This window comes from Gopherus flavomarginatus, chromosome 4, assembly GCF_025201925.1.
Source record: "Gopherus flavomarginatus isolate rGopFla2 chromosome 4, rGopFla2.mat.asm, whole genome shotgun sequence".
NCBI classification, from domain to species: domain Eukaryota; kingdom Metazoa; phylum Chordata; order Testudines; family Testudinidae; genus Gopherus; species Gopherus flavomarginatus.
The window spans coordinates 6,136,383-6,150,142 of record NC_066620.1 but is presented as its reverse complement, the minus strand read 5'-3'; the positions used below and the strand labels follow the sequence as shown (position 1 = coordinate 6,150,142).

General features: G+C 42.8%; 1 protein-coding gene across 1 annotated transcript; it reads left to right on the top strand.

Moving 5' to 3' along the window:
- Positions 1-4,783: 4,783 nt before the first annotated feature.
- On the top strand, positions 4,784-12,713 carry NAA20 (N-alpha-acetyltransferase 20, NatB catalytic subunit). The gene is made up of 6 exons (XM_050951310.1): positions 4,784-4,897; positions 7,338-7,362; positions 7,914-8,004; positions 9,105-9,240; positions 10,332-10,477; positions 12,170-12,713. Exons 1-6 carry the CDS (start codon positions 4,845-4,847, stop codon positions 12,253-12,255), a joined length of 537 nt encoding a protein of 178 aa, XP_050807267.1. The 5' UTR covers positions 4,784-4,844; the 3' UTR covers positions 12,256-12,713.
- Positions 12,714-13,760: the final 1,047 nt, after the last annotated feature.

Here is a 13,760-nt window from a genome sequence, read left to right as displayed (position 1 = left end):
TCTGAGGCCACGTCCAGACTAGGGTATTAAAATCGATTTTAGATACGCAACTTCAGCTACGTGAATAACGTAGGTGAAGTCGAATTTCTAAAATCGAGGTACTCACCCGTCCAGACGGCGCGGCATCGATGTCCGCGGCTCTCCGTGTCGATTCCGGAACTCCGTTCGGGTTGATGGAGTTCCGGAATCGATGTAAGCGCGCTCGGGGATCGATACATCGCGTCCAGACTAGACGCTATATATCGATCCCCGAGCAATCGATTTTAACCCACCTGATGCTGCGGGTTAGTCTGGACATGGGCTGAGTGAACAACCCATTCAACTGAGTTTCTTGATACACAGATTCTTCTAAAGTATGTTACACTGTGGCCCTCTGCAGGTCTCTCCCTGTAAGCATGCTGAGATTAAGTTTCTCATACTTATCCTTCAGCCAAATGTTGTCTTGATTTAAACATGTATTCTAGACAAACTTTTGGGTGGACTGGCTGGTACACGTTCAATTTCACCAGCATAAGTGTGACAAGACTGTCCGATGCAGGGCATCAATTAATTCCCGATTATGTGGATGGTTGCATCCTTTTCTATCTAAAACTAATTTTTTTTTTATAGAAAGACTCCATGTTTTTATGTATTTCATAGAAATTTTATAGCAGTTGCAGGTAAACTGTAAGGGTGGATTTTTAAAATATTTTTTTAACTATAAAGTATCTATAATTATGCATGTGACTTTAACATTTAATATACAAAAATAAATCTCTTGCTGGTTTTAGAGTATTGCATTAAATGTCTGTGTTTTTTCTCTTCCTCGTTACTGGAGGGTTTTATGCAACTTTTGTTTTGAGATTGTGTTTCTGTAAGCAATTTGTATTGTTGACACTGGCCACTTAGATGCCTTTAAATGAACCTGATGTACTGTTATCCAGACTATTGTTTATATACAGCAGTTTTAGACAAGCAGATACAAGCCTGTGGGGGGACATGAAATAAACGGATGTAGAGAAGAGGTAGAGAATGTAGAGAAACTAATTTAGGAATCAAATGTGTTAGTCTGCTGGTTCAGGCGCCTTGCAAAAAATGGGTGAAGGAGATTGATAAGGAACAATTGTATGTTTTAAAGTACTGTAGATATGCTGATGGATAACTCTCCCAGATAGTAGTTGTGTTAGCAAAGAATTAAAAGCACCAATAAAATGGATGAGAACACTAACCATTTTATATAGATTGATACTAGCAACCTCAAACATGTTTTTGACTGAAACAAAGATTGTTGTTGTAGCTTTTGATGACTCTGAGATTGTCTTTAGACGAGAGAAACTGTAAAGACACCTGAAAGTCAAAGCCTTAAACATAGAAAGGTACAATGAAATTAAACGTTTGTGTTCTATAAAACCTGTTCAAAATACTGAATATTGTGGTTGAAATTCTGGCCCCCATTGAAGTCAATGACAGTTTTACCACTGACTTTAACAGGGCCAGGATTTCTCCCTAAATTCTTGTAGCAGTGTAATTGAAGACAGGTGGTCACAAGAACATAAACCTTGGACTTGTACGGATGTATATATATAAGATCTGTACCTTTTTCATGTTGATTTGCCACATACCTGAAATTCTTGGCACATGTTTGTGTGTTTATTTCATTTTGTAAATGATAAACAATGAGTTTTGCACATAATACATTGTAATACTGTATTATAACCACTGGTGTTGTGTGATTATTTTGAAGACAGTCCACGTGTTGAATTTTTGTTCATCAGTAGAATTTTATGATACAAATCTCATATAGTATATCAGTGGGTAGCCCAGCCTACATGGTTTGCTGTAAGAGAAGGCTCAGGAAGTATTTGCTAGTCTGTATAAAATATAGTTGTGAGGAGAAGCTGAATGACTTCATTAAATGAAAGCAGCCTTTCATTTTTATTGAAATTAGGAATAATTAATACAAAGAAAGAAAATGATTGATTGAGTTGGATGGTACAAGATGGCAGCAGCTATATGAAGGAACCTAAAGTTAGATTCCCCCATCCAGTCAGCGTCTTTCTCCATAAACTGGAAGCAGTGCTTATTTATAAAATTTCAGTGCACATTTTGTTAGGCCTTAGCCCTGCACTGACTTTTGAGGACCAGGCACATTGAAGGTAATACCTGAAGTTCTTGGTGCCATGGACTAGAACCAGTCAGTCATTCTCCATGATGAAATCCTAGAAATGTAGGGCTGGAAGGGACCTCGAGAGGTCATCTAGTCCAGTGGTTCTCAACCAGGGGTTCGGAGCCCCCTGGGGGGCTACGAGCAGATTTCAGGGGGTCCTCTAAGCAGGGCCAGTGTTAGACTTGCTGTGGCCTAGGGCAGAAAGCCGAAGCCCCACTGCATAGGGCTGAAGCCCAGGGCCCTGAGCTCTGTCACCTGGGGCTGAAACCAAAGCCTGAGCAACTTAGCTTCACAGGGGCCCTGTGGGGCCCCATGGGGCCCCAGGCAGTTGCCCTGCTTGCTGCCCCCTAACACCAGCCCTGGCTTTTATATGCAGAAAACCAGTTGTGGCACAAGTGGGCCGTGGAGTTTTTATAGCATGTAGTGGGGGTGGGGGTGGCTCTGAAAGAAAAAGGTTGAGAATCTAGTCCAGCCTGCTGTCTGAGGCTGTGACTTTAAAAAAAAAAAAAAAAAAAAAAAAAAAAGTCTAGTGAAACAGGCGGTTACCTTTTTATTGCTCAACCATTTCTTGCTAAGTCAGGAGTGACACTGGCTCCACAGGAAGTTCTACCTTTCTTATTTAGCTGACATCTATGATATGGGAGGGAGGGAGGAAAAGAGAAAAATTGAGTAACTTCAGAACTTCAAATGTGCAATGCAAGAAGGCAAAAAAGGAGCTGTGAGCGGGAGGGAGGAGACACGTGCATAAACCACCTCAAGATGAGTCTTCTGTACACTTACGCAATTAGAACACAATGGTTTTTAACTAATTTTCTTCACTGGGCAAACATTTCTCACTTCTCATAATGCCAGGAAACAGACGACAGTAAAGGTTTGGAAAAGGATACATTACAGTAAAAATAAATTGCTCACTTCTTGTTGGAAGAACAAAAGAGCATGCTATGACATATTAAGAAACTGGGGAAAGGTTTTAAACAACGTATTATTTGGAAGTTATATAACTTTTGAATGCGCACTCCCTATCAGTTTTCCTTGCTGAGTTGAAAAAGTACCCAGGGCCTAGGTGTGAATAAAGCTCAACACCTTGGAAGATTGTTGACTCATTCAGTTTGAAGCAATGTTATGCGGTTGCAGAAAAGGCTAATATTCTGGGATGTATTAATGGGTGTGTCATATGTGAGATAATGGAGATAACTGTTCTGCTCTACTCAGCACAGGTGAGGCCTCAGATGGAGTAGTGTGTGCAGTTCTGGGCACCACACTTCTGGCAGGATGTGGACAAATTGGAGAGCGTCCAGAGGAGAACAAAAAAAATGATAAAAGGTTTAGAAAAACAGACCTATCCAGAAAGGTTTTTTTAAAATAGCTTCTGGGCATGCATGTTTAGTCCAGAGAAGAAAAGACTGAGGGGGGTGGGACCCAGTAACAGTCCTCAAATAAATTGAGGGCTATGATCAGTTCTCTGTCTACTGGAAGTAGGACAAAAAGTAATGGGCTTAATCTGCAGCAAGGGAACTCAAGTTAGGTATTAGGGAAATCTTTTTGACTATAAGCATAGTTAAGCTTTGGAATAGACTTCTGGAGTTGTTTATGGAATTGCTGTCTCAGGAGGTTTTTAAGAACAGGTTGGACAAACACATGTCAGGGAGAGTCTAGGTTTACTTGGCCCTGCCTCTGTGCAGGTGGGTAGACTATTCACTTCTCAAGATCCCATCCAGCCCTTATGGCAGTGGTCCCCAACCTTTTTGGCTGGCAGGGCCAGCCGAAGAACCACTGTGGCGGCAGAGCATTTACCAAAATGCTGCCAAATTTCGGCGGCAATGCCTCCCGCCGTCGCCAAGTGATGTCATTGAGAGGCTTCCCTGCTGAAATTCAGGAGCGATGCCTCTTGATGATGTCACTTGTCAACGGAAAGCGGCGTCACTGAGAGGCATCACCGCCGAAATTCGGCAGCATTTCAGCGGGTGCTCTCCTGGGGGCCAGGATGCAGGTGAATTAAGATGCCCCCACGGGCGCCATGAGGCTCGTGGGCACCGTGTTGGGGACCTCTGCCTTTTGGGCTATAATTCCTTGGTGGATCTGAGTGATACAGAAAACCTTGCACAGGGCACGAGTTAAGGCCAAGTTTGGAAATAATTCCTGCAGACATAACCCCTGAACTCAGAAACAAGTTCTGGGCAATCGCAGTCAATAAACCATTCAATGAAAGCAGCCAGTACGGTGTTATCTACGCCCTGGCGCTCCTTTCTCTGCTCTCGCTGTGAGCGGTTTAATTGTCCTCACCCAGCCTCGAGCTACTCCGCTCCCGCCCTGCTTTTCAGCCCTCTCCCGACTCCAGGGGGGGGGCGGGGCCGGGCCTCCTGGCGCCGTACAAGGGCTGCCCGCGCGAGCTCCCGGGCTGGCTCGCAGCGGGGCACGGTGCCCGCCTGTGCAAAGCTCCAGGCAGCGGCCCCGCCCTGTCCAGGGCTCTGGCCAGCGCCACCCGCTCCTTGGAGAGCCGGGAGCCCAACCCGCCCGCGGCACCAGGCTCTGAAATGGGGGGGAGGGGTCTGTCTCGGCCAATGGGGCGCAGGCTTGTCAGGGGCTCGCCTGCAAGGCCGCCTTCTCACGGCGTTGCTTAGCAACCCCGCCAGGACGGAAGTGATCCCAGCCGGGTGGGGTCAGAGGCAGCAGTTCCGGGTCGGCGCCTGGCGGAACCATGACCTCCCTCCGGGCCTTCACCTGCGACGACCTCTTCCGTTTCAACAACATGTGAGCGGCTCCCGCCCCTGCCCCGCTCCCGGCGGGAGCGGCCTAGTCCCGCGCGGGGGGGTTCGGTCCCTGCCCTGCGGGACCCCTCAGCGCGCTGCTTCCCCGGGCCGAGCGCTCGCTGACCCGCCGCAGGCCCGGCTCCCCCTCACCCGGGCAGCGCGCTGGCGGTTCCGAGCCCGCGGCCTCCCCGTGCCCCCTGCCGAGCCCCCGCCGCCCTGGGCTGCTGGGGGCAGCCCCGGGTGGGTTTCCCGGCCGCTGTCGGGGTTTGTCTCCACGGCATCTCGAACCCGGGCTCGCTGGGTCTGGCCCCGGCTGAGTGCCCGCGCGGCGTGGTACACCTGGGTTGCAGTTGTCGGCGCTGGGTCTCGCAGCCAGGCCTGTCCACAGAGCTGCCGACTCGGGTCCGCGGCTTGAACTGCGTCCACACTGCAAAATGACAGGGCTTGGCCCCGAGTCACGCTGGGATTCAGGCTCTGATCTGCTTTCTTAGCAGTGCCCTAGGACCAGGTCCTGGGTGCTCACTGATCAGCGTTGGACTGATTGGCATGTGAGATGGGGTGCCCAGCACTGATAGGTTGTAGCAGAAATAAAACAGGACTGGGAAGAGATAACAAAAAAAGATTATAGGTGCGGAGAGACTTTCATACAAGGAGAGAATGGAATTCTTCCGTTTAGAGAAAAAATAAATAAAAGGGGGCATCACAGAATAATAATATAAAACCAATAAATGGTATAGAGATGGTAAATCTTACCTTTGCTGACAGTAAAGTGCAGGCGGACATTCAGAGAAAGTGAAAAACAAATTTAAAAGGAAATACATTTTAGGCAATCCGTAATTTACCTGTGGCATCCTGAACTACAAGTATTGAGGCCAGTTGGATAATAGCATTTGAAAAAAGGTTAGATGTTGACATTGATTAGAGAGATTGATAATGGAAACATTGACAATGACATAAACATCTTTTAAACATTTTTCTAGACAGGGTATGAACCCTTATGCTTTGGGCATAACCTGAACATGAACTGATGGGAGCTAGGAAGGAACTTTATGTATGGACAGGTTATCCCATAATTTTTCACTAGAGGGTTTCTTATCTTGAGCATTTGATACTGACCTTTGTCAGCAATGGAGAACCAGGTTAGATGGACCTCAGGTGTGATCCAGTAAGGAAATTCCTGTAGTGTGGTGGGACAACTTCCTGGGGTTAGATGTTAACTTGTCTGCCTATTATGAGGGTAAAGAGGGAAGAAAGTCCAACATTTTTGATCCTTGTCACTGACATTTACTAGTTCAGAGTGCACAATAAGAGCAAAAAAGTTAGAATTAGGAACTAAAATGACACAGAATGCATCTCTGGCACTTTCATATAAAATTCCCTACAGTATCTCTAAATCTTTCCAAAGTATAATCTTCCATATCTCCTGTTTTCAAAAGGGCTTACAGCTAAGGCTAATGAGAAGTATTGATGCAGAACAGAGAATGAGCCACTAAAATATCCCTTTATGAGCTGGTTCTAGAAGTAATGCTTGAAGACGCTGTTAGAACAAATAGCGTATTCCTTGCTTTTGTCCTTAAAAGAAGGGACAGTCCACAGAGGATGGCAATCACATGCCAAGATTTAGTTTGAAAACTGGCACTATAGCTGTCCCCTAACCAGCTACTAAGGGCTATGGGGAAAATAACAATAACAAGAAAAGAGGAAATGATACAGTAAGAAAACTATTAATATGGTGGAAATTAATGAGTCCCCATCCCCTTCAACAATTCCTTTTTAGTTCAGATAACAAAAATAAAGTTTAAGGCCACAATCCTGATATTGGATCCCCATGCGAGCACAATGGGCCACTTGAACAAGAGTCTCATTCAACTCAAGGCAACTCTGTACAGGTATAAACGTCTGCAGTTTGGATCAGGATGCAGGATCAGGGTCCCAAGACATTGTGGTACCATCAGATGGTGAATTTTGAATATTTGGCGTTCGAACTGGATGCTCCCTCTACAGCCATGTCTACACTGTAGTTGCATGTGTGATTACAGCTCATGGGCATACCACTGCTAACATTAATCTAGGTAGAGCAGGGACGGCATGGCAGTTAGGACTCCGGTGTGGGCTAGGAACGCCAATACATACCCAAGTTTCTGGGCAGGTTTGTATAGCCTGTGCTGCCAGATTAAAGCCAGTGTGGCTATGCTTACATGAGCCTGAAATCACACGTCTGACAGCAGCGTAAACATAGCTTAAAGTTGTTGCTTTCACACTTACATGAACTCATTCAGTATTGAACATCATCACCAGTGATCAATTGTCTTTTTTTGTGGGGCCGGGGGGATTGTGTTGTCTCTTGGAAGTGTGTTGTTTGGAAGTAACCTGATTAATATCCAACTAGAAATATACTTTGTAAATCATTTTAAAGTTTAATCTGTTTTTATTTTTTACAGTAATTTGGATCCACTTACAGAGACTGTATCCTTATTAAGCTTTTCATTGTACTGTACATACAATGTTGATAGCAGCTTTGTTTCTTCCCATTATTGTAGTTCTTATTACTACACGCATCTAGTGTACCCAAAACCATAATATAGTCTTTACTAAGTTTATCAAAATTGGGTAAATTAACTTACAATAATTTGTACAGGTTCCTCAGGGCATTACATTTCCCTGCAAGCCACTCTAACCTTTAATTCCTTCTAACATAATACTGTATTTAAAACCATTTTGTTTTATGTTGCTCTCACGTAGCCTATTTGCTGGCTTCTCTCTACTCATCTCTTAAAATCCTGGGGGGAAACCCAGACATAAGAATCTGCTTTATCTGAGTAGAAAGCTGGCCATCCAGTATACTGATAAAAGGAAGGTATAAATGGTGGAGCTAAGACTCTCAACAGACAGCACATGCTGTTCAGTGCATGTCGTTTCAGTGCTATTCTGTGGCAAGCCATATTCAGTCCAGCATTGTGTACTGAAGAAAGTAGTATTGTCAATTAGCTGTATACTTCTTAACAAGAACTCTGTAGTATGGGATACCCTTTTACCTACAGTATCTGGCTCATTGGCCAGAGTATTTTATTGTTGCAGAAGCACCAGGTGGAGAGCTAATGGGTTACAGTAAGTGGAGCATTGTACACTTGATGTGACAAAGCTTATAATTTTTAACCATTTAAGATTCTATTGCATTTTAATACTTCGGGGCTATAAATCAGATTTCAGTTCACTTCCTGTTTTTTAATATTCACACCAAACTGGAGCATTTACTGCTAATGCCACCTCACAGATGTTGAAGGGCATTACATAAATTATGCACTCGTGTTTTGTGGTGGTGATCCTTGTGTGGCGGTGAAGCAGGACAGATGTTGAGTTCTAGCAAGACACGTGCTTAATGTCACATTTGTGTAAGTCTTTGCAATATCAGGGCCTTTGTCACTGGGCCTTGGCCTACCATTCTTCTGCTCACATGTGAGGGGAAATGTTATCCTTTTGTTCACACTCTTGCCTTTAACAGGACACAGTCAACTGGATTTATTTTTTTTAATTAACTAATTTCAGCACATTCAGCTTTCTCAGAGCTCCCTCCTAATAGAAAGGGTTTTTTTTTGTTCGTTCCTTAAAACAAATTTTCTGCTCCCCTGCTTTATTTATAAGAGGGTTGTGGGAGGGTCTGAAAGCAGGACTACCTAACATGCTCAGGCCTGCCTCTTCTTCCCCTCCATTTTCCTGTATACATACATTCAGTTCCTTACCTAGCAGTGAGTGAGTGATGTCATTATGGTACTGCATGAGACAGGAAGCCCAAATGACCCTTCAAAAAGCGAAGCTGGTCAGGCACAAAGTGCTGTCAATCACATTAAGTAAAGACCTGATCTTGTGAGGAGCTCTGCCCACAGTCAATGTGCAGGATCAGGGCCTCGGCGATTAGGGTTACTAGTAACACTCAGAAGTATGCAATTTTCCAATGGAAATGGGATTTTTTTTATGTTGACTGTACCCTGTACCTTCTAAATGAGGCTTGTGCAGTTAAATATAATTAACTGTTTCATTCCATCATTCTGAAACACCACTACTGCAGCCTTTACAGAATCACTAAAACATTTTGACTTGGAAAGCTGTTTCAAATACATCTGTGGGTTTCCTTTGTGGGGATGTCCCTCTGGGGATGGCGTACATTAATTCTAGCATGCTAGCTTGTTAAGTGCTCCTTCCATTTGCAGTAATGGGTAAAGCTGAAGGGTCCGTGGCCAGGGAGGAGTGGCACGGGCATGTCACTGCTCTCTCTGTTGCGCCCGAGTTCCGCCGGCTGGGTTTGGCTGCTAAGTTGATGGAGCTACTGGAGGAAATTTCAGAAAGGTGAGCACCAGGTACAAATTCTAATTAACTTGTGTCCCAGAAAACTGACCTTGCTTGCCCACTGAACATGTGATGTTCTGATTATAATTCCCAGTGGTTACAGAGAGCAAGGTTTAAATGATAGCTGGCAAATTTTAAGATGTTTCTTAGCTGTTGTGAAAGCCAGTTTGTGGGGATGAGAGGGAAGAAACTCCGGGTCCAGCAGGCGCACCCTGTAAAAATTGCTTGTCTTGGGCAGAGAGAGGATTCCCTTCACAAAGAGTCAACTCCTTTTCCTGTAGTGCCCACAACACTGTGTACAGTGTGCAAACAGGGTGGGAACTGCCCCTGCCTCAAAGAGCTGACTGTATGAGAGAAGTAGAGAGAGATTAAATCTATGAGGCTGCTGAGTTTAGTGCTCACAGGTTTTTTTTTTTTTTTTTTTGTGTATTGGGAATGAGATTGTTCCCAGCTGATGTGATTTTACAACACTGGAGACTTTTTTTATGAGCAGATAATCTCTACAAAATGATGAGGACACATCTTAGCAATAGATCAAATAAGCACTGTCTAAGGTAGGATAAATGTACATAATACAAGGGGAAAGGTAAAGCCACATTTTTTTTCCAGAGCTGCGGTCAGCAATAGAAATACAGAAAATAATAAGATGTGTGACTGAGGCTCATTTCTAGTGTACAGGGCTCTCCCCTTTCTTGTTTGAGAGATGAGGTTAGCGGGGAAAGTTATTAATGTAGTTCTTTAAATGGATGGGTAAAAAAATCTGCTCCCTCTCTCCTTCTGGAGTGCAAAATATATCAGATAACTCACCCAATGTTTCTTTGGTCACTTGTACACAACTCCATTCTGCAGAGATTGTATGAAAGCCTGAGATTGTTCATGTGGCTAGACTCCTCAGTTGTACCCCAGAAAAATACCTCTGCCTGTAATACAAATAAATAATGCACCTTTTATCATCATTGAATAGGGTGTATTCTGTGCAGAATCTTTGGAAGAATTTGTTTCTCTTCTCTCTAATTATCGGCAGTAGGTTCATTATGTTATGAAATGTATTCTTTTGCTCTTCCTCATTTGTTTTTTTTCCCTTTACAAAGAAAGGGTGGATTTTTTGTGGATCTCTTTGTAAGAGTGTCGAATCAGGTTGCAGTAAATATGTACAAGCAGCTGGGCTACAGTGTCTACAGGACAGTACTAGAGTACTACTCAGCTAGCAATGGGGAGCCTGACGAAGATGCTTATGGTAAGTACTTGGTTCTGTAAGAGCAAATCACCACATACGTGGAAAGCTCCAGTGTTGTTAGCTTTATTTTCAAAAGAATAAAGAAAACTCAGTTTCTTATTAAGTGCACAAATATATACCTTTGGATAGTTCTTTAAAAAACAAACCTGACTTGAAATTACACTTGTTATACAATTTGATTTTTCAGCAAGTTATACTTTGTGGTATTTATTGTATCAACAGGATACTTTTGTTTTGAATGTCCTTATTAATTGATACTCACTCCTTTATTCTGATAGATCGTTTCGGTAGTTTAAACAAGTTATTTTGCCATTATACAAGTACAAGAAATGCCTTTTATAACGATGGTTAAAATGCGGTTACTGTTCTAATCTCTCTTTTCATATGCACAGAACTTTATCTAGCAAATTCATCTTGGGCTGAAATTATTAACACTTTGCCTCATCCCAAAAGTGAATTTATTTTATAAACAGCAGCAAAATTGGTTGAGTATTTCTGCAGGGGTTGAAAAAGTCATCCACTTAATCATCAATGACAAGTAGAACACTTTCCCTGGATGAGTCCTTAGTCTTCAATTTCTGCAGAACATGAGCTTGTGGTGTAGATAACCTTCCAAATGTAAATGGATACAGTGCTGTCTTCCTGAGACTATAGACACATGCTGCCTGAGCACTGCTAGTGCCACTTATAGCTTTTCCAAGCAGCTGAAGAGTGACATTGACATGTTCCTTGTCCTTTTTACTGTTACTATTCAGAACCCTATGGGCAGCTGCTGAAGCTGACCAGAACTCATGTTTATTTCACTCTGCTGCTGCTGGCAAAAGCTGTACTCAGCAACAGATGTAAGGAATAGCAGTTCACGCGGAAGAGGACCCAAAAGAAGTTGGGACAAGAGAGCACCTGAGACTCCCAACTTTCAAACACCCAGTATCCAGGGGCTGATATGAAATCCCTGAACCTGGGAACCAGCTCCTTTCCAGCTGGGAATGGAGAGGGCAGGGCTTTTTACTAGTTCTATTGGTGGGGGGCTAAGCCAGCCATTCATGTTTTGTTTGGCCTCTGGATAGCAGATGCTGGTAACCCTCTGAAGCCTTGCTTTTCTGAGACACCCTGATCTTAAAATTGTGAATGTTTAAAGTCAGGCAATGATAAACGCATGCTTTGGAACGTTCCTGTGTGAATGCATCTGTTAATGACGTATTCTGCTGGTGATGCTCGTTGGTTCCTCAGGCAGTAGAGCCCTGGATTTTCTTCTCTATTAAAAAACAAAACAAAAAAAACGACATTGATGCATCACTCTACTTAAGATATCAAGCACTCGCTGTTTGAATTTTCTCTTTGTTTGCTCCTTGAAGATTTACTTGGCTGCTTTTCACGTTGTTTTTGTTCCTGCTTTGTTACGTGTAACTATAGGTAATGATTTTATTAAAGTATACCATAAAGTACATAGGAGGTGGCAGCTCACATTCTTGGAGCGACCTTACATCAAGTGTTTGCTATTTTGACTTTAATATTGCATTAAAGCTAATATTTTTGCATCTAATTGCATTTTATTTGTAGCAGTCTTATAGTACTGGAATTTTTCTCATAAAAGATGAGCTTTTTTATTATTATCTACAAGAACATTCACTTTAACATGGGCTTGTTTAATGTTGTCTGTCTTGTAGTAGTAACATTTGTGTTTGTCAACAGATATGAGGAAAGCGCTTTCCAGAGATTCAGAGAAGAAATCAATTATACCATTACCTCATCCTGTGAGACCTGAAGACATCGAATAACTTTAAGCTGTGGTTCTCAGGCAGCTTACCAAAAATAACATTTATGGACAATTTAAAATTTACAGCGCAAAGAGCATCAAGTGTTTTTTGAAGGTAACAGAAAAGATCTTGGATAGATATGGAGAAGGCACGGGGTTAAAAAAGGAGTTTAGGCAGAGTGTTTTACTTTTCATAAAGCCCCAAACGCACCAATAGAAAGTTTACAGTTACACTGCTTATATTTTGATTTCCTGCTGTTTATAAAAAAGCAGACAAGTTTAAACATTCCACCATCATGTTTTATACCACATATTAAAACTTAGTGATGGAAAATATCACTGCTTCCTCCTACTGGGCCTGAGAATCACAGCTTGAATGTTTTTTTGTTCTAACAGTTGAAGCTCTAAGGGTAGATATGAAAAAGATGAGGTGCATAATAAAATACAAATTCAGTGTGATACTGGTTTGTGTAAAGTTGAGCCATGGCTTTCTCACACTGCTTATTTTGTCATGTTCACATGTATTGTTGCAGCCTTCCTTAATTAGTTTTCTCATTTAAAAATCAGCTTTGGCAGAAAGTGGGATAATGTGCATCAGTTACTGATTAGACCAATCCAGTTTTGTGTGTGTACTGTACAGTATTATTGGAGGTAAGTCAGCAATGTTCTAAAACTAAAAAAAAAAAAAAGTATATGTATTCGCTCTTTACAGAAAATAGTTTGTGTCTTGGCCTGTAAAAAGTCCTGAAATCAGAAGAGATGGCACCATTTGTTACCAAGTTAGAGTAGCAAGTCCTATAAAAAATGAGAACTTTAGGCTGCAGTCTGGTTAGTTTTTTTAATACTGTGCTCAGTGTAGTGGCGAAGCAGCACTTTAACATTTCCTCCTCGCGGATTTTTAATTGATGGAAAGTTAAACAACTGAAAGAAGCTTTGTGTGGGTGCTCTAATGTTTCCAGGGGCTGAGTTTCGTCTAAGGCAGCTGTTGAAAGCTCTGTAACATCTCCCTCATGTGGTTGACAGGTCTGTGGGTCCATCAAAACAGAGCTGCTTGTGGATAGTCATGATCAGATAGGATTCCTCAGGTAATTTTAGCTAGGTCCAAAGTCTTGCACGCCATAGGAAGCTAGTGGAGAGCAGAGCAGTAGGGCAATGTGTGTTTGGTAGTTTCTGTTGCTGAAGAGGGAGGCAGATGCAGGCCTAGGCTAAAATCTTAGTCATATGAACTTCACAAAATGTTTTTGGCTGGTGGTGGTGTGCTGCAGGAGTGATTGTTCAAGGATGAGGAGTCTACTACGGTGTAGCTCTGCTTTGCTGTTTAGTGACAGGTGGGAATAAAAACTGAGCAGAAGCAGCGAATTCATGTTCCCAAACAAACATTCTCCACAGAAAGATTTGAATAATATATGGAATTTAGTCTGATCATTGAAATACGCCTCTTTCCTCATTAGTAGGGAACAAACAAACAGGACATTGGCTTCTTAAGGCAAAGAAAAGTCAAACTCCTTTTTTTCCTCAACTCACCTC